At 25.6% G+C, this 23,052-nt stretch overlaps 2 protein-coding genes across 5 annotated transcripts in view; one reads left to right on the top strand and one right to left on the bottom strand.

Moving 5' to 3' along the window:
• The first annotated feature begins 1,036 nt into the window (after positions 1–1,036).
• Positions 1,037–23,052, top strand: part of LOC112601378 — a 41,657-nt gene continuing 19,641 nt past the window's right edge. The window contains exons 1-2 of the mRNA XM_025348988.1: positions 1,037–1,145; positions 22,263–22,325. Of these exons, the coding sequence (XP_025204773.1) occupies positions 1,059–1,145; positions 22,263–22,325 (150 nt within the window). The 5' untranslated portion in view covers positions 1,037–1,058. The remainder of the gene's footprint in view (positions 1,146–22,262; positions 22,326–23,052) is intronic.
• LOC112601359 (pancreatic triacylglycerol lipase) lies at positions 8,116–19,398 on the bottom strand. Of its 4 annotated transcripts, XM_025348957.1 has the most exons (8): positions 19,332–19,393; positions 19,134–19,169; positions 18,975–19,074; positions 18,668–18,816; positions 18,319–18,567; positions 13,867–14,085; positions 8,756–8,933; positions 8,116–8,668 (listed from the first exon to the last, which is right to left on the bottom strand). In XM_025348957.1, exons 2-8 carry the CDS (start codon positions 19,165–19,167, stop codon positions 8,596–8,598), a joined length of 1,002 nt encoding a protein of 333 aa, XP_025204742.1. In that variant the 5' UTR covers positions 19,168–19,169; positions 19,332–19,393; the 3' UTR covers positions 8,116–8,595. The 4 variants fall into 4 exon arrangements, with proteins under 4 accessions (XP_025204742.1, XP_025204751.1, XP_025204733.1 ...); XM_025348966.1 differs by lacking the exon at positions 18,975–19,074 and having other exon boundaries at positions 19,332–19,398; XM_025348948.1 differs by lacking the exon at positions 19,332–19,393 and having other exon boundaries at positions 19,134–19,288.

Here is a 23,052-nt window from a genome sequence, read left to right as displayed (position 1 = left end):
GTTTTTAATATGCGATGATTTATCTTTGGAAAATTTAAATTTAACGAATCCTTTGTAGTGACATAGGTATTAAATAACGAGGTTAACTCAAAATTTTCATACAACAATGCTATTTCCTCGATTTTTGAATTTAAATTCAAACATTTTGTTTTTCGTTTATCTATAAGGTTCGTTAATCTAAGTTAATTGACTTGTGTAGTCGTTCTTTATCTATAGCCAATTATTTAAAATAGCATAATATGAATAAGTATAATTATATTACGATTATCATGCACTATATACTGTCAAAAAGTCTGTTAAGTATTTGAATCAATGGTTTATAAATTATTAATTATAAAAACTCATTATTTATTTATTTAAAAAAAAAAAATTTTAACATAAATGTATACATATGTGGTCATACACTTTCAGTGTAATTTAGGAAATAATAATATATTATATAACATTCTAAATGTAAAATGTAATTTGACCGTAACTAGGCAGTAGGGATATCTATAATTTTCCATGATTCAACAATAGGAGTATACTGCATTTATTTTAGTTTATTTTTATTGAGGGACACATATATAATTGCGGATATATTAAGGATAGCGTTAAGAATAGCCTAAAATAATAATAAACATCCATGGTTCTGTATTAAGGGTTCGGAATTCATGGTTATTTCAGAACATTATACAATATAGAGCAGGTAAGCAGGTCTATCAGTCTCCGCAGGGGTCCACATTATATTACATAATATATGTAAATATTTTGTTACCATAACCCATCGTAGAGGCCATGGTTAGAACATTTCGACGAGTTTACCAGGAAGATAACATGCGAGTTTCAACTAGATCCAAAAAACTTCTGATCCAAACGGTTATCGCGCAAGTCTGGGAGCTCCGCAGTCATAACAACACAGGCGCGCGCTTCCCGTCGTCGCTGACGTTGTGTCGCCCTCCAGCCCAAAAAACTACCCCACCACAATTCTACCCTCCTAAAACCCTTCTCAGCGACGCTTACGACACATTCGTGGTAGTATTACGGTGATTGCAGTGTTACAAAGTACGGCCATCGACATGGACGCGAAGCTCACGGATCACCGAAAGTCCAAACGCGATTTCCGATACGCTGAATCGCAGCTCCGAAATCTCAACATGAAAATCGTAAGTGTTCAGATCTGAATGTTTGTAATTTTTTTTCTCTTCATTGTTAACTCCGTAATAATATATTATCCAATACAAGCGACGATTACCTAACTGTGGCACATTATAAAAATATATGAATATATATAGTAAAATAGCATTTCTTGTATAATATATATATGATCGTACATACTCATTTATGATTATGTAATTGATCGAAATTCTCGATCATGCATTATAATATAATAATAATAAAATTCACAACTGTTGAATTTGAGTTGTGTTCATTAACAATACGGAAATGCATATACAGAAAACATTCTCACACCACAAAAATATAATTCAATTTGTATAAAAAATAAAATAAAATATATTTTCATTCTTCAATAAAAGACTATTAGTATTTATAAAAATAACTGACGTCTCAATGAAACAACAAGTTTCATAAGATTTTTGTTAAAAAAATAACGATGGTCCATAAAATATAAGTGAATCAATAGAATCATAGATAAATATACATAATATACTAATGTTAAATGAAAAATGATTTTTGTCATTAAGGTTATAACAATTAATTGAAACTGATTATTTAAATAAATTTGATACATTTTTCAACAAGCTAAATCCATAAAGTTAATTTTTCTATCAAAAAAAAAAAAAAACCCTAAACATCAAGTTTTTATTTTATTTTTTTTTTGTGTTTAAGTTTCTTAAGAATGTTTAATAAGATGGTGTTGGTATGATTATTAAAAGAAATATTTACTTCTTTATTTTTCTTTTAAAACTTCTAAATTATTCCTTAGTATTTTTTATTAATATAAAATTTTTCTTTAATTTATGTTTATTAATAATAGTTTTTTAAATAAACAGAACAGTTAAAAAAATGAATAGGTCATACATTTTTTGATGTATATATTATATATATTAAAAACTAATCATGGTTTTACATAAATATTTATCATATTTATTACAATTTCTCAGTAAAAGTATTTCGAACATAGAGTTGATTCCCAATTGTCGAATTGGTTCCCGGGTTGTTTACAGGTAACATTATACTAATTGGTTCCTGCAAGCTTTTATGGTATGCAAAATAAGTCGTATCATAGATTTAATATTCTAAGTATATTTAAGCTATGACCGTAATATGTAGATATATATATTATATATTATACTCGTATATTGTACAAATATGCATTAAAAAAGAAAAAATGATCGAAAAATGCTAAAATATGCTTTAAAAATGAAAAATATTAAAATATGCAAAAAAAAAAAAAATGTAGAATAAAAATTTCACTTTTAAAATTTCTATCACATGAATCAAAATATTAACTTGGAAAGCATTGTCTAAGATTAACCAAAAAAAGTGAATTTTGCATTGAAATCCAAGCCCTACTTATAAGTAATTTTATTTGGGAACCATTTCGAACAGTTATGTACTGGAATATAATTTTTTCGGAACCAATTCGTACACTTTAATTGACTCGGGAACCAATTTCGTATTGCCCAATATTTCATGTTCTAGTATAAATATGTTAGAACTGCAATTTAAAAACTCTATGAATAATTATTTTTAACAAAAACATTTTAATCGATGATTAATGGCTGTTTAATATAATACGAATATATATCGTTGTTCAGTTTAGCTACGAAAAAAATACTAAATACATATTATGTTATAGACTTAGGATATTACCTTTTAAATAATAATGCTACGTAGCAATCATACTCAAATAACATTTGATATATAAAATATTAATACGATGAAAACAGGAAATTAATAACGTTGTTTACTTCTGTCCAATGTAATCGCGTTATACGTTATTAGATTTGAGAATATAAATCGAGATTATTTTAAAATAAACATAATAAAAAAAATAAAAAATAAATTATATCTTATTAATCAAAGTTATTTGGTGTATGAAGGTATAAACTTTAAATTTTTTCTAACAATTTGAATACAATTTATAAAAGCTATTAATTTTTAAATTGAACGAACGTCAAAATAAATATTTAGTTTTTTACTAGATAATAATAAATTATAAAATGCGAATCAAATATTTATAAAAACTATCTGAGATTTACTTATCACTTAATCAATTGGTATTTTAATCAGATTGAGTAGGTATGCCTGAATTTATATTAAAAGATTTAAATTGTATTTTTCTTTAAATGTCTATCTACAAATTAATTAGTTACATATAGTATTTAGCTATAATTTATCAAATCTATTGAATCATAAACTATCACAAACTTAATTTAATATATAAAATGCATCATGCACCTAATGTTGAATTGAATCGGGGCTTTATTGACAAGCTTGTGATACCCTGTAAACATATTTTGTACAAAATTTATGTTAAACTTGTATTTTATAAATAAAGACATATAGTTTTAATGATTTAGTTGAGTACCTAGACCTATATTTTTAAAGTTATTATGTAGTTTTATGGCTATCATTATAAAATCAAAATCGATTAAATAAGAGTCATATTAAATCAATAAAATATAAAATCATAAAACGAGTTTAAAACTACTATTTTTATTTCGTTTAATTCATCAAATTATAAACTCTATGTTTAGTAAAATTAAATATATATATATTTATATATATTATAGGTATTCTATTAATGTTAGTTCAAATTTAAATTTAAAAAAATGTTTTACATTATAATGTATATTAAATATGATTCTATATTATTTATACTACTGATACTATTTATATATAATTTAAATATTCTTTATTACGATCTGCTGTTAATGCATTATATTTGATTGCGCAATGTTTATAATTATGTTCAAATAAATCTATAAATGTTTGCTTACTTAATTGAAATTTTGTTTTATTTTTAAATAAAAAACACATTTTCGTATTAAATTCTACTGATTTTGTTTAACTTTAAAAATGTGAATCATATATATATATATTGTATATGTATAAAAAAATTAAGTATAATTATGCTATTACGTTTAACTAAATGTTAATATATTCACAATCTACCCCTAAATATCCCATTACTAAAAATATACTCATTTATTACTTTTTCAAACCCATTATTTTTATTTTCTATATCCGCATTATAACAAAATATGATTCATATTTTTGGAGAAAATATTATAAATAAGTTATAGTTTTAAAAACGTGATACCTATACAATTTTTAAAACAATTATGAGAAACAAATTAATGTTAAAAATTAATACAAAAATTTAATAAAACTTAAATTTAGTTTTACAAAATAATTAATTCAGAACAATGAATTACGAGTAAATTTAAAATATATTAGGGCTAAAAATATCAAAATATGTAAATAATTTTTTATGTTATTAAATTACTTATCTTTTATTATCTTGTCCCTTATAAATTATTTATATTTAAAGAAGTTTTAAAACTAATTTATTACTCTATTTCAAAGTATAAATTATTTTAAAATCAGTTTACCTTTTTAAAAGACAAACAATAGAAAAAAAGGAAATATATTATCTTATGTATGTGTCTAATGTATTATCTTAATATCTAAACAGTAAAAAAATACGTAAATTACTTCTAGTTCAATATAAATTATAAGTTTTTAATGCTTATGTAATTTTAAACAATACATTTTACGAATAACGATATTTTTTTTATATATAAGTACGAGTATTTTGTACATTAAAAATATACATATACATTTTATCTAAACTTTTAACAAATTTAGAAATAATTTTATAGAGCTAATTAATAATTAATTTTCAATAAAAAAAAACTGTACGACTGCACCATGTTCACCCATACTAAATTATGTTTTGTTTAAATAGAGTTGGAACTATTCAAAAGTATTTTGTAGAATTAAAACAGAAATAAAGAATTTAATATATTAAAATAACGGCATTAATTTATTGACTCAGCAGAGAAATGCAATGACCGAAATTTATATTAAATCTCGTGTTCATATAATAGGTAAGCATGTATTGAACAATAAAAAAATAATATGTTTTAAATATCATGAAAAAAAAAACATGCGTCTTACAGTGTAGTATCATAAAAAATTGAATAATGTTACGCTGTGTTAAAACACGGAGAAAGCCACAAAATTTGATCTGACAGTTTCAAAATGTTTGACAATAAACAACACTTTCTGGAAGGCATCAAGTTTTACAATACAACTATTATATAAGATATTATTATATATTTAATTTATTAAAATATAAAACTGTTTTAGCTATATTCAGAATAAGTAACAAAATATGAACAAATATTTTGAAACTCAGTATGTAGGTAATATAAAAAATAAAACAAATTCATTGTACATGATCTTTTATATAATTTAAAATTGTTTTATTAAATTGAATGTTTAAATGTAATGCACATAAAGTATAAATAATGGTTTCATAAAACTATTTGAAGATGAGTGTTAGTTTTACAATAGTATATTGAAACTAATGAAAATATTTTGGTAAATGGACTTAATTCTGTAAAATTTCATAAGTAATCAAATATATGTACCAAGTTCCAATTATCACCACTTTATTTTTCTAAAAAAGATATGATGATTGTATTTGCAATTTTTATTTCATATTTTGTTTTATCAGATTATCAGACTTTTTCGTTATAAACAGTTCGATGGTCTTTAGCAATATTATGATATTTTATAAATTTTAGAAAGTTAATGAAACATCTATTTTATGTTTGTAAATCAGTTTTTATTGATATAATTTGAATAGTAACTTATACAATTTAAAAAAAGTAAACATAGGTACGTTATTTTCAACTTAATATTATTACTGCTATACATGATTTATGTTGTAAAATATAGGTTATAGATACAACCGGTGGCATTTGACAGTGATTACTGATTAGCATCAGAGAGTATTGGTATCTTGGTGTCGGCTGTAAATTTATACTATTGTATCTTTCACCCGGAGGAGGAGGGGATTAGCTAATAATATGATTTGAATTTATCTCGTCACTCCTTTAAATGGGATTTCTAGAAATTCGAGCATCAGGATCGTAGGATTATCTGCGATTGTGGTTTTATTATTTTCCTTTACATTACCTACAATACTTCATTCCTCAGTTCAGGGGCTATATTTTACGAGTCATGAAGTTACCCTACAGCTGTCGACCCAAACCATTCGAAATGCTGTTTCTTTGGACACTTTGTGCAAAATATATCAGTTAGGACGTCAATAAAATTTTAGGTACCAAGCGGTATTATCAGCTTCAAATACAGCAGGTAATAAAACTGTGACCAGTCGTTTCGTTAGCGTCACTGTTTGCTTGGTTTCTTAGACTTTCCAACGAGTAGTTGAAGAATAAATTTTTAGTTGTTCAATTGATTTATATATCCTTAAAGTTCAACCATTGTAAGGTTAATTTATACTTTTTAATACTATAATAAAAGTAATAAGCCATATACTACTGATGTACCTCACGATAAATCAATTAGGGAATTGAAAAACTGACGATCTAGTCCTTTCTAGATTACTTAAATTATATAACTGATTTTTGCAGTCCCGAGACCATGTACTTCTCTTGACCCGACGTAACTGCGATTATACTTATCTGTACAACATGTTAGGGAAATGGTTGCTAATTACCTTTTATGAATGGTATCAGTAACAATATTTATGTATTAAATTATATTAATAAATAAATAAAACAGAAAGCGACGATGATAGACAAGAGCGTGGGCCGCATAAACTTATGCACTAATCGGTGCGTCGTGAAATAATTTAACCGGTGATCGGATCGAAGACGTGCCTTTAATATTATGCTATACTGTCGTCGCAGTAGATATCGTGCGTGGACACCGCTTCTGTTGTCGAAGAACAGAAAACACTAGCTGACACTTACGTTGGCTTCGTCGTTTATATCTAAAAACGGTCGTTTTTATTTTTTTCTCCGATATCAGCTATACATACACACACACATCAATAGGTATATATATATATACGTTCGATGATTAACTTAAACGTTCTAAGTATATTTTATATGTATAGAAATCTTGTCAAAAACCGACATTTTAACGGTGACGGGGAGCTTTAGGAGTTGGAAGTGGGGTTGCTTCGATGAAGCGCGGGCGACCTTTCGAAAACAGACATGCACGCATTCCTAGGGCGGTATTTATCGGATTTATTTGTATACCGTGCGAATACGCGTGCAGCAACAAAACACACAAAAAGGAATACTGCAGCGCCGTTCAAACGGCACGAAGTTTCTATTTTCCAATACGACTAGTTACATTTTAAATACAAGTAAATGTGTGCATGTGTGTGTGTGTACGTGTGTGTAATATACGCATTCCTGTGCGATACAATTTCCGGAATTCCTACCGAAAAGTGGTCTATATAAAATATATATAATGGTCTCATTTCTGTATCCGTACGTAAAATACTATAGATATTTTATGCTGTATAATACGATATAGGGTATAAGCACCACAATACCGATATTATATTAATTTTCTCTCAGTTGGGGAATCATAATTTGTAATTAAAAGATGATTTTAGACTATTTTTTTTCTTTCTCCCACACATGATACGCATTATAGAAAATTTACGTTTAACAAAATCAACCGCATGTTGTCTGATTTAGTATTAGAATGAATTAACCCATCGGCCATCATAATACATTAAATTAAGAACATTTTATGTGTTCTTTTATGATATTTAAATTTTTATCGGAATTATGTGTATGTAAAAAGTTTCGATTTAATAATACCAAAAAAAAAAAAAAAAAAAAATGAATAATGTTATAAATAAGTAAATGTAAGAACACAGTTAAAAATTCTTAAATATAAATTATATATTGAGTAATTTTACACTAATACCAAAAATAACAATACCAGGTTAGTTCTACTAACTGCAAATTTATTATATTGACGACGTCAGAGAAAGAAAAAAATATTATGCTGACATAATTTTAATAAAACACGTAATGCTATTAATATTGCACTTAATGATTATATGATTACATACTTTGTTTTTATATTACCTATATAATTATCGAATGTTGAGTGGTATACCTATTACAGTATTCGTTATATTTTTATTTTTGTTATCAGTAAATTCTAAATGAATATTCAGAAACCAAAAGATCCTAAAGATGAATATTTCTCCGAATACAAAATAGCTACTACGAAATGTGCACATATATACCTTACTTATTAAAACGTGTAAGAAATCGAATACATGTGAATAGTTTTTTAAAACTTAGTGTATATACGATGGGTGTTTAGACAACGTTTTAAATTTATTTCATACTACTGCTCGTATAACAACACATTTACGTAGGATGATATTTTAAAACTTTCTACAAGTTTCCTATATTTTATATGTAGCATGTGATTGCCAAGTTAACTGTTTACTACACTATGTACTATTTTATTAATACAGTGCCTCATTTAATCAAATTTATCCAAAGAACATATTTTTATACAAAGTAGGAAACAAGTTTAATCCTTAAACAAATAAAAAGTTCTATAAATACTGTGTTAAGGTTTATATATTTTATTATATGCAAACGGTGCTTTTGGTTTGGTAGCCAAATAGAATTGACCTCTAATCCTAAAAACGAAAAATATTATTAGAATTTCGAAATATTTTTATTTCATATAATGTATGTATATATATATATATATAGTAGTAACATACTGTTTGTTGACTGCTAATCCCATGTATTGGACTTTTTGTTCTTTGGAGTATGCGAAGTCTCTGAAACACGAGCCATTAGTAAATGATTCGTAGTTTAAACATCGCAAAGAAGGAAATCCAGTGGGATTGATGACAGATTCAGCGAAATACTCCCACGCTCTGTCATGACTGCAAGCCACTAAAAAAATTGCATTTTATATTTAAAAAAGTTATACAGTAATAAACACGGTTTTTGGGTAAATTTTTTCATGATAAAATAATATTATTTTGTTGTATATAGTCTTACAAAAAAAAAAAAAAACAATTATTCACAAAAATGTCTATAGAATCTGTATTAATATACCTCCAAATAAATAATGTAAATAATCTCATTGTTAAAATACTTTATGTATTATATATTAATGTATTTTACATTTTTTTTTTTTTTTTTTTTTTTTTTATTATTTAGAAGTTTAGAAAGTTTCAATAACAATAGTTTTTAACGTTATAAATTTATTATTATTATTTAGACGGTTTTTCCACACAAATTTTTGTAATTTTACATTTTTATTTAAATATAGTTATTTGTTTTGGGTTCACCATTATTTTTAATCAATTTTTAAATGTATACGATTTGCAACTATCTCATTTTTGATTAGTTATATAAGTTTCCTACTGAAATTTGTGTTTGACCAACTTGATTTAAAAACTTATTATTCCACCCTCTAACAATATTATCAGTTTGCTAGTAGTCATTGAGAGTAGTTTTAATTAAACATTTAACGTTACTGAAAAGCAATGAGTAAAACTATTTTCAAAATATCAGCATAAACAATTAAGTTATAATTATTGCATTTAATTTTAATTTAAATCGTATATAAATATTATTATTATTAAATTATAACTTAACAACATTTATCAAGAATTTTCATTATTAATGTACTTTTAATTGAATTATTTGTGATGATAATATTATAATGTAAGATATTAGATTTAATTTAATTTATTACCATTTAAATATAAATAAAATATAGATAATTTATATCATAGTACATTACTCGTAAATTAACGAGCATGTATTTAGGGGGTTCTTATTTCCCAACAAGTAAGGTTTTTTTTTATTGTTATGAAATAATTCCTATGTTATACTGCAAGAGTATAATGCAGACAGAAAATAATTATATCTTATGTTCATTTCTTGTTAACAAAAACATTTATAGTTAAAATTGATTTTATTGAGGTGTCGATGTTTGAATAAACGTATTAAATAACAATGCGTAATATTCTTTGAATATTTATAACTCACTGAAGTTCCTTTAGTTATAAATCTTAATGTTCTCACACTCTTTACATAATGGAGTCGAGATAAGTAATGTCTACGTTTTCTATTGTCAAATTCAACAAACTACAGGTGTCCATAGCAACAAAACCCTATTATTTCTTCTGGCGTTCACTTATAAAACCTAGTGTTTGAAAACTTTTGCAATTTTTTTAAGTTTCCTACAACAAACTTTACATACTTAAAATTTTACTTTAGTCCTAACTTATAACTTATTTAAGTTCTTTACGTTTTAGCTTAAAAATAATTCTATTTTATAATATTACACTATTATACATGTTTTTGATGTAGCTATAAATGTAAATAATGTAAAAATATCACATATTATTAAAAACATATTCTTAAAAAATTATTCATTAAAAGAAAAAATATATGACATAGATTACAATTTTATTTGTCTGCTGCAGTATTTTAATAGAGTTTTCTCTCACACCATAAGTACTAAAAGAAAAGAGATACCTACTCTCTAGTTTTGTCAACTGCACTGTTGTGTTTTTAGACACGGCCCTTGGGTTTTTTTCTCATTATACGAATTAATTTAAATTTTTCTCCTCTGTCCATTAAAATACATAAATTGAGCATTAATAGTGAATCTTAGTAATTTAATTACGTAAAACAATGATCACAAAAATTGACTCTCAAAGCTTGAGAACCAAACAGTGTGAGTACTATTATTGATACTCAAAGCATGCAGAACAAACAAATATGAATAAAATATTGAAGCCTGAAGTAAAAATTATGTGAGTACTTACTGTGGTACTTATGGCAGCCAATTTGTAAAGCATATTCATTATAAGTTATAACTGATTATACATGACAATATTATAACTTAATTTAATTTAAAGTAAAAATTATAAATTGTTTATCTTTCTTATCATAAAAAAAATATTTTATAAATTTGTTATTTAAATAAAATTTCATTGATATATTTTATTAACTATGAAAGAATATTGTAAGCTCATAATAGTCATAACACTCATAACACATAATAATTTAATATCATTGAGAACAAAATATATACCTATTAAATGTATTTTAAAATTTGATTATATAATACGCCTAATATATTAAATAGTATTTACTTAATAATATGACTAGAAAAATTTCTTTTCGTTAAATTATTTTTATAATTTTTAATAATAATTTGTAAGTATTATAATATTAAGTATAAAGCTTATTTTTAAATTTCTCAATTACTTTATTTTTATAGAATTGGAGAGCCCATATATAATACACTAAATATAATTCAAATAATGAAATAAGGAGAATATTAAAAAATCCGTATATTTTTATGTCTAAATCAAATATTTAAAGAATGAAAATCAAATATATTTATTAGTTTTGAATAATTTGACATTAAAAATATATTATACTTATTGACTTTTGTACAAATTTATTTTATTCTTAGAATATTTTATTTTATATTATACAACGATTTTAAATTAATATTTTATATATACATATATATAGTTTTTTTTTAATAATTATTACTTATAAGTGAAAGATTTAAATACTAAATATTTAGCCCTTTATTATTAAGTAAAAATATTACTACTCATATTTTTTTTTTATAATAATACAACAAATATAACTTAATCTCAAAGATATTTTGTTTTTAATAGTTTTGTATAATATTATTTGTAGAATAATATTATTATCCAGTTTTTAACCGATTATTTTCGTATATTGCCTCAATTGTTTTAACATTTTTCGTTAATTTATTTTAGGTCAGACTTTTAATTTATTAAATTCAGATTCTGACTAAGTTTGCTTTTATTTCACTATTTTACTTTAAAAAAATGTTGACTTTATAAAATCTAACAAACAATGTAATAAATATTTAAAAACAAAATACCACGAATAAATGAATACATTACTGTTGTGATTTATACAAAATCTTAAACAAATGGAAAACCGTTTCAAAATTAATTGCGTTCTGTGAGAATAAATTTGCATACGAATAATTTTTATATAAGCGCGTGTTAAGATACGTTTTAAAAATTAAAATGGTTCAGAAAATATTTTCAATAAATTGTTGATAAACACGTATATTAAATAATAATCCCATTGTTTAAGAATTGGACTCGATCACATTCGTTGGAAACGAGATACTTCAATGTCTTATGTCACTATAAGTTAACTGCGAGTATTATACAATAATATCTGTGTATGTAATTTTTGAAGATATTATAAACAATATTATTCTTGTATTGTGTTTTCCTGAGTTTGTGAGATGACGCGGTGGCCATACGTTAGTCATGATATTGACACGGAGTGGTGTGGCAATGGAACGAGTATATAGTAGTATAAAATTGTATTTTTAACAAGCCCCGATCGAATTTCGATGGAACAACATACCATTACCGTGTACTCGTATAAGTAATAACGACAAATGTAACAACCGTATTGGCGAACTATCGGCGTCAGTTATAAGTTATAATACAGTATACCGTAGACAATCACCTACGCGTATATAGGCATTATTATTACTTATTATTATATGATAATGATTGCATGATATTGTTGTGGAAAGAACACGAACAATTTTAAAACTTGTGCAAAGTCATGATCACGCGTTGTTCGTTATCTCATGTTACATATAATCATACAATTGGTAACCTAAAGTATATTACAAGATACTGCAATAGTACTGTACGGGAATGATTAGAACTATTAAATATATAAAGAAACTCCAAAAGGTTGACGAAGTTCTAAAGATTACTTTAGATTTTTTCTTGAAAAAAATAAATAATATAAATGAGTTTCCACCTCCGAGTGCAATATTTACATAATAATTACGATTTCCTTTATGCAAGAATCAATAACTTATATATTTTTAGAGTGTACTTTGTACATATTGTTTTTGAATTTAAGAGTTTATTTTTTTATCATATTTTCCGAAAATATAATTTAAATTATTTTGATTTTTTGAAAAATACTCAACAATAATTTAATTTAATTTTAATAAAAGTATTAATTACTAAGTATACATTTGACCTCCAATTAAAATAGGTCAATTATGAAAATTGAATTTTTCGTATACATTATTATCTTTACGTAGTCTACAGTCTTTTTTTCAATCATCCACCCATCCGCAGAACCACCACTCGTTGTATACCTATGCGTAGCTATAGTTGCAAACCACACTAACTATCGTTTAATTAAATATGTAAACTATTTTACAGGTATCTAAATTTTTTCAGCATATTTTAGTACATTTTAGGGTATATTGTAAACGCACACTGAATACACTAAACACATTTTAGCATTTTTTATTGAACTAATGTATGCTTATTACATTGGCTTTTAGGGCGTTGACATATGATATATTATTAATATACAAGCCCCAAATGTATCTTATTATTATGGGTTTCAACTGTAAAATATTAGAGTAAGTATTTATATATTTCACAGTTTATTCCACAGAGGTTTCTATAAATCTAATGAATTATATACATGTGCTGATGCTATCTAAATGACATACGAGTGTTAGGAATTATTTGGATATTCAAATTTGAGATTGAAGAATATATTTTATAGATTCATCGTATACCTGAAGTTAATTGATCGAATAAATTATTATTATTTATTTTTTTTTTTACAATATTCATATTTTAACGATTTTTAAATATTTCCAAATTTTGTAAAGTAAACGAGTTTTATAGTATTTTTGATTTTATCTTTTAAGCTAGGTTAATAAAAAAATATTAATTTGTAGATGATTATATTATATGGTTATTCAGACATCTAAATATTTTTCCCAGTATTATACAAATTTAAGATGTATACTCACTTATTCTGGTTATAAGGTTAGCTTGCGCCAGTTCCCGAAGGCTGCACCCGGGCTGCAATGGGAAACCTCCGTTCGGGAAAAAGTCAGCGTGACCTAATGCCACTGGAAATCCGAACACACCGCCATCAGTGTGTATCACATCCACGAACTCAGCGTCCGAAGGCGTCAGATGTCCCATATTTCCCGTCCACATGTATAGTGGAAAAGCCGGGTCGAGTCCTGAAAAAACAGAATAAAAATCCCACGCATTATATTATTAAAATATGGACTGTTTTACCTTTAACTCAGAACAGTATAAATAGTATCAAATACCGAAATTAAGATTTTTATTTTTGGTATCTATAGATATTCATGTCAATATACAAATACAAATACATAAATATATCTATATTTATTATTTACAATTTTTTCCTCTTTTTAAATTATTGTTATTTATTTTAATATTTTAAATATATTGTTATTTATTTATAGGTAGTGAACTGGTATTTTCATATTTTTCATTAAGATCAATAGTAACGAAATACAATATTTGTGGAAATTAGAATTTTATAAATCAATGTTTAAATTAAATTAATTTTGAAACCAGTACCCTCCGATCCATCATTACTGGACTTCACGCCTCATAATAAAATATATTATTTTGATACACATATTAAAGAAATTTTTCGAGGATTTGATGTTCATCACATGATATAATATATTATATTAATATAAATTAATATAATTTCAATTAACGTATTAAAATTCAAAATGTCGTTTACATATTATATGAACAACAATATTACAGTAAGCATAAATTAATCAAATCAAAATAAATTTCGAATTATGTATAATAAAGTATATTATGGCCGTTGATATTAAAAACCTCACGAAATATTTTTTACATCATAATATATTTTGTACATTTATTGCATCCTATACATATCAGTGTGCTGCTGTCATATATAATTATCGTAATGAAGCACCACAAACGTACTCATAATATAATATCTTTGCTACACATAATAATAATGTACGTAATACATACCGTAGTATTCAACCTTTTTTTAGTCTCAATTTATCTCGGAATTAACGAAAAAAAAAACAATTGGAAGCTTATAAATCCTACTAGCTTTGACTATTTTATTAATAGTCAGTAGGTATATTGAATTTTATAATATATACTTATGCATTATATTATGAATATTGTATATACAGTGCCATTCCCAAGTGAGTATGTTTTAGTCATTTTAGGCGTTTTAACACACTCCATTTTTATGCGAAAAATGTATAAAATATACATACTTATAATATCTAAAAAATATTTTTTACTTAATATTATTACTATTATTAAAACGGTAAACCCACAAATAGTAAAATATATAAAATTAAAACCCCTTCAATAAGAGATTTTTACGCATCATTTTATACAAATTATGTAAATGTCTAGTAAAATGAATCGTCAATTATTCGAATTACAAAATTTTGAAGAAAAAAAATATGTTGTTTAATAATACGTACCATTTCGCCTATTATAGTTAAATATAGAAACAATATTCAATATTTTATATAACATATGTTATACTATTATCATATACGCACAGGTGTTAGCTTAACCCTGCAACAAAGACGATTTTGTTTCCATAGTCCGTTCTATAATATTATACAAGATGTAAGTATAAACATGCAGGTATAAAATCTTGTAGGGTAAGACGATTATATGCGTTATATAATCCCCGGTCCTATATATATATATATAGGTACGCGAATATTATCCCTCACGTGTAGCTCACATAAAACCGTTTGCCGTTTACGTAAATCATTATGATATGTAATTATTATCATCACGCGTTCTATCTGTTTTAGCGGGGTTGCACAAAATTTTCTAACCACCGAAAACCATAACCCGTTTACTTACACCAAGTGTGCGCTTTTCAATCATCCACCTTCAAAACATTTCGCATCTTCATTGTCTAGCGAATTTTCACAACATGTTAAAGAATTGCACGCACTATTAGTGTCGATTTTTTCGATACACGAATAACAACAATTAAAATTATTTTATTTCTGTATGACTAAAGATTATCTATTTTTATCTATGTAATATTAAGATATTATTTGGCAGTTGTAGACGCAATCGAAAAAATATCATTGAATCAAATTCTATATTATTCTATAATAATATTATTATTACTGGATTACACGTGTAAAGTCGTGTTTGTAAGTACGTTACGGAAACACTTTTCTCATCGAAACTTTATTAATTTACATTTTATAACAATATTGAAATTTCAAAAGTTTATATGCTATGACGTATATTTTATATATATAGTTAATTAATCATAATAATTTTAAATAGGTTTCTAGATGCACTGGTAATCAACGTTATTGATTGATTAATGATTATTAATATTCCAATTTTTTTTTTCGTGTTTACTATTAAGCTTAAAATTTAAAAATATTAATTTTGTATTGACTTAATACTTTTCAAATGTGTTTTTAATAATTATAAATTATTTTATTTATTTGAAATTAAACTTAATATACCTATCGTAATATTGTAATAATATTATGATACTTTTATTTCGTTAGCTATAAATATATATTGAATAATGAATTGATGTACAAATTATTATTATTATTATTACATAATTATGTTCTGAAATATTGACGTTTGACGTCGATAATAAAATATAATACAGTTTTATAGTATTTTTATTATTATTTATTATCTGTTATACCATAAAATATGTCATTTTCAAACAAAAATAATTTAATCTATAAAATATGTCATAAAATTTGACATTTGATATTTGAACATACTTAATATTTATTATTAAAAAAAAAAAAAATAAAAAAAAAATAAAATCATAAAATCTAAATTAACATACTAAACGTATTTAGGTATCTAATTATTTTATTTTTCATATTATTTTAATATAAAAATGTATATGTGTACTATTCGGTAGCAATTTTATGCTTGAAATTGAAGTTATAAATATTAGCGGTATTTTAAATGACTTATGATTGACTACCGAAAACATTAGATTATGTTTAAATATTGAAATTAAATTGAGAAAATACCTATGTAAAATATATGATAACTTCAAATGGCGTAATCGTGATAAAATATATGTCAAAATATAAAATATGTAACTATATTGGTCATAATTAGAGTTCGGATTTGAAGGCAAAAGCCTTTTTTAAATAATTTTTATATAAAAATAAGTTTCATTTGATATTTGAGACGGTGGATGTATTTTTTGTTGTCTTTTTTACTTATAAATGCATTTTTGCTTTTTTTTGACTATGATACAAATCGATGAGCTGTAAAGACAGTGCATTGTTGATGTTATGTTTAAAATGATTTAGAATGTGTTAACAATAAGAATGGAGAAACAACACATGATGACGATTTAGTAAGTAGTTATCTTAGTTTAGATAATTATTTATGTATAAAAAACGCCCTAATAACTTCGGTGGGCGAAAAAATATTATTTTCTATGTATACAAATATAACCGTCAACGTTTTACCAAAGATCGCTTATCTAAGTACATGGTAATGATTTTTTTTTATATACCAACTAGGTAGTTAGTATATTTTTGAATTGCTTTTTATATGCATGAAATGCTATTTTTTTGCCTTTTTCAAATTTTAAATGCTTTTTTATTAATTATATTACTTTCAAATCCGAACTCCGGTCATAATTATACGTAATTTAGTATTACTACATAGTATATAAAAAATAATAAACTTTAATTTAAATAAACATTATGAAGATATGTAGTAGTTATCTAATTATTAATTTATTTACATTTTATAATTATTTAATTTTTTTTTAAAAATACGGAAAATATTTTAAGAGCGTTAGTAATTTAATTTTGAATTTGGTTTTGAATAAATTTAAATATATTTTTTGAAAACCTTGTTAGGCCATTCAAATTGTTTATTTTATGTAACATAATTAATTCTAATTTTATTTTAAATTAAAGTGCATTTTAACAATCATATATACTACTGATTTTAATCAAATAGCATATATTTGATAAAAAAAACAATACTATTATTTAATAAAGATTTTAAGAGATAATATTTTTCTAGAACTTATAAGCTAAGTATCTAATTAAATATTATACATTCCTATTATATGTCATAGATAAATTAAGCACAGTATGTATTGACTTTATAAAATATTAAGACAATTATTTTTTTAATAATTATTTAAGAATAACAGTTCTACAAATTAGTTAGTACCTAACTAATAATTTAATACTGTAAGGTAATAGGTGATTATGTTTTTTATTTTTTTTTTTTTTTAATTAAAAAATATGTTGTGAAAAGAAAATTATCAAACACTATGTAATTATTATTTACATTCATTTCGTACTTATGTTTCATGCTTGTGTTCACGTAAAAAAAAGTTAATACCCAATAATATTTAATTAAGGCCGGTAGGTACTTTATGTACTAACCTGTGATTCTTGGAAGTTTTCCGATTTTAAGATTTTTGCCAGTAAACCCAGCTATTTCAGCACCTAGACTAAATCCAATTAAATGTATTTTGGATAGATAGAATCTTCTTGACACTAAATATTCTATGAACTTAGCCAAATATTTAGCGGCTATACGCGTATTAAGTACTGCGTGACTATACCACGGAAATGCGCACATAGGACTCCAATCCACTATTATAATATTCACATTTCCTCGATGTAAATATGCTGCAAAAATTTACCGATTAAAATCACTAATAAAATGGAAACTCATTCAGCATTCCTCTCCGATTTAACCGTCTTAATAATTTATATTTTTAAATAATACCTTTTTTTATGGTCTCCGCACCCTTAGAATTTCCTTGCTCTGTAAACCCGTGAACATAGATCACAGTTGTCAAATTTTGTATCATATTGGCTCTGCGTAGGGAAACATCGTCACCAATATATATGCGTTTCGGATGAAAAGGGTTGTTCCTGGACAACATTATTTTTGTTTCTGATTATTATTGTATTTTATATTGACACATGTTATACTAAGGATAATAATAACATAACAATAATAAAACGAATATACACATACACTCACTCAAACATACACACACACAAACACACACACACACACACACACACACCTCGAATATGAAAAAAATGCGATGTCCTCTTTTTCGTTTATTGGACAACAACCTTCACATCGACCTCTGGGCGTCATTGTAGCGGAAAATGGATTTTTACCTGAACGATAAAATTGTGGTTTCACAGTTTGCTCTACATCATTTAAAAGTCAAACTCACCCCAAAATAACGTGAAGGTCATGCATGCCATCATGCCTAGAGCCACCATGATTAATTGGCATCACAGTACATCGATATCACAAATTGGTTTGTGATGGTAAAAGTGAAAAAAATATATATTTATACATAATATATAATATCATGAACTATTTGTTATAAGTGTGTTTAACGTAAAAAAAAAAAATTAATAATATCTACCACCGAATACGCGTTAGCTGAATGGGAAACATTACTAAACGTTTCGTTGCTTGCAGGGCTTCGTTTATGTATTTTTTATCTCCCCGCCAGCTCTTCTACGTTCAAGGTTAAAGCTAATGGAAATTCACAAATAACAACAATGGCAAATTCTTCTGAAACTTAAATGCATTTTGTTTATTCGATGTTAGTTTTACAGTACAGTAGGTATACCTATTTATTTATGCCACGTTTAGCCGAAAATTAATTGTAAATAATTGATACATAATTGTATCATTATAATTATATAATTGTTATCAATTAAGATAAAAGTAAAAATCTAAAGATATAATTCTTACCATTAAAACGTTTAAATTGAGTTTTATACTGTTACTCATACGATAAGTTATACAATATAATATTTATATTGTTTATCATATGGACATGAATTCATATTGTGATTGCATTTTTTAATTGTTATATTGTCATGATCCTACCTATTTATACTTGTTACGTTTGCGTAGAGCGAACGATTATGGGTAATATAATAATATATTATCGTCCTTGGCACAGCGCGAAAATATTATTTACCGATACGAAAACCATGACCACAAAATTTAATGTCGAGTTCCAGTCACCCAAATACGAAAGAAAACAATTTTGTCGATATCTTATAGTATTTTTGATACGAGAAACGCAGTCAAACGCATCGCACGAGACAAGTGAACTCTTTCCAGGAAAATAAATATCCGATGGAATGAAAAACAAAACGAAACAAAACAGATATTACGTGAACGCGACATGTTTTCGATAAGTTTCAACAAACAAATGCTCACACATGGACGAACGATGATGACAATGATAATTTATTATAATAATAAAATTATATCATACAAAAGAGTATCGCAGCGGCGATGTAACTCACATAGTACCTACGCGTATCACTGACGTACGGTAACACGAGTCGGTAAACTGTGTGTTTTTATCTACATATACTTATTTTATATAACATAATATTATATCGTTTATATTTCGTCGGTTTTGCTTTATAATTACGTAGATACACCTATTCGCATATTCGTATATTATGTCCACATATTATTATAATGTGGTCGTGTGATCACATAAACCATATGAAAAAATACGTTTTCGCGTTTCCCGCACGTCCTTGTGTAGAAAATGGGGCCAATTCTCTGGTGATGTAGAAGGGGGTAAAAAAAAAATAAATAAATAATAAAAATAAAAAAAAAACAATAACGTGTATTATAGACAACGCGTCGCCGCCGATTTACGACAGTTCATTATCGTTTAACACGGTAAAATATATAATTGTATTATAATAATTTCGCTTCCGATCGAATATAATGTATATTTATACATACATAATATAATATACGTGCTGCAGCAATTAATTTGATACGGCCGACGAGCTAGCTCGCGCGGTTTCGACACTCCGTGACAGTATATATGATAATATTTCCATGTCGACTGCTGCGATATTATCTATAATGTTTTATAGGCATAAGAGCAATTTTTGTTACTTGAATATCAATTATTTTTCTTATATACATTATTTTAGCTTCTGACCTAATCGATGTGTATTATAATAGAGGCAGATATTTTAGAAATGTACAATTTTAATCGGAAAGCGAAAACACGAATCTGATAAATTAATATTTATTTAGAACAGATGCGTATGGTTTAAAAATAATATGTTTAACAGATAATACAACGCGTTAGACACCGCTGTCCCTTGTATATTTTTGAATAATAATATAATTGGGATACATGGTTCTACAGTTTTTTTTTTTTTATCTAAATAATTGTATTTATATAATTTATACAGAATTTAAACGTAATCATTTACCTTTTTATCTTACATAGCTAAAAAACAATTAATATTTTTCTTGACGGGAAGTTATTTATTGTTCAAAGCTAAGCAACCTATATTTAAATTTATTTGATTTTATCTTTATATTACCCTATCCATATTTATTACGTGTGTTTTACTGAAGTTCTTTCATATTATATTATTTATTCACTGTAAACATTAACGGATACTCCTGCTTAAGACGACCGTATATGTAGAAGTTATTATAATTGTAAATATTTAAACCTAAATCATAATAATTTATCACATTTATAGCAAAAATGCTATTTCACAAATGCAAGTTTTAAATTATTTGTTTTTATCTAGATGATATAGTTTTATATCTATTACATAATCAGTTAGATAAAATTTCAATTAATTAAATTTTATCTTATCTAGAAAATGTTTTTGTTATCTTTATACGACACTGAGTCTGCCATCATACAGTAAGAAAATCGATTTGGTCAATAAATTCAATGTGATTTTTATTCATATGTTTCATGTACGAAAGTTCGTTGACGAAGGTTATAATATAATTGTCTTATCACCGCGCCTTGGCATGTAGATGGTCTTAAAGTTAATTTACTCAAATCAAAATAAACTAACCCCATAGGTCAAATAAATTACATTCGTATTAATAATATTTATATAACTACAATCAACAGATGGGATAACGAGATAAAATAACATAATATTGTTACTACGATATTGTTATTATTATAATCAAGACACGCGAATACCTGTATACGGAACCGCAACTACCACGGCAGCCACCGGCTGACAACAATAATACTTAATCGTATAATATGTATTATTACGTCGTTGTTCGTAAATCGATTTAAATAAATATTTTTGCAATAATTTTAATAATTCCGTTTCTCCGTCCCTTCGGACAGACGAGCGTGTTCGTATCGTCGTCGCGACCGTAATGGTACGACGGCAGCCTATTCGACGACAACAGTCGTCGTTAATAATATAATATACATACTACAGACAATTATTATATTGTTTTATTTGTTTCATATAGAGCCACTTGTTAGTTGGAGTGATTCGTTTACATTTTCATTTTACTTTTGTTTTTACAGGATAAACTGTTGAACAAACTGGACGAAAAAGAACAAGACGAAGCAAAAACGCCGGAAGAAGAGGTGGGTTTGAGACTTATTCGCTATAAAAATATTATGTACATTCAGATCCTATGACAATCATTATAAATTTATAATGTATATTCGTATACGCCACAAAAATCCATACAGAGAGAAAATTTCTAAGAGTGTACGTTTTGCAATAAACGTTGAGCGTTTGTGTAGCACGAAATGTTGTAGAACAAAAATATGGGCCACAGTGTACACATATATCTTTTATCGAAATAACAATAACGGCATACGATTTTTATTATTATTTGTACTTCAAATTATTCGTAGTTTTTTACTATATGTTTTCACGTGCACTCGAAAATCATCAATCCCTTGGTAAACTTTGTTTTCATACATCGCACATAAAGCATATTTTTTGACTTTTATTGTTATGTGCTCCAAAATTGAACGTTCATACAAATTGAATGTACTCATAATATATTTATTAAAACCAATAAAAAAAAAATAAAAAATATATTCCATCGTTTATTTTGTTTGCCTTTATTTGCTATACAAACGTCCAGTCATTAAATTGTATTAGCCGTTTAGTTAATTTTATATTATTTTTAGAAGTTTACTTTAATTACCTGATAAAACATATTTAATTTAAAACTTTTTGAACCCGTCACAATTAAACATGAATTTCGTTCACGGAAAAATAATATATACACATACCTACAAATGTTATACGAGTGTTATTGACAACTATATTTAATAACGCTTAAAAACTGTCTGTGTA

Source organism: Melanaphis sacchari, unplaced genomic scaffold (genome assembly GCF_002803265.2).
Source record: "Melanaphis sacchari strain LSU unplaced genomic scaffold, SCAv2.0 Contig0_pilon_pilon, whole genome shotgun sequence".
In the NCBI taxonomy this organism is placed as follows: domain Eukaryota; kingdom Metazoa; phylum Arthropoda; class Insecta; order Hemiptera; family Aphididae; genus Melanaphis; species Melanaphis sacchari.
Note: the sequence above shows the minus strand (reverse complement) of the source record. Positions and strands in the feature narration are given on the sequence as shown.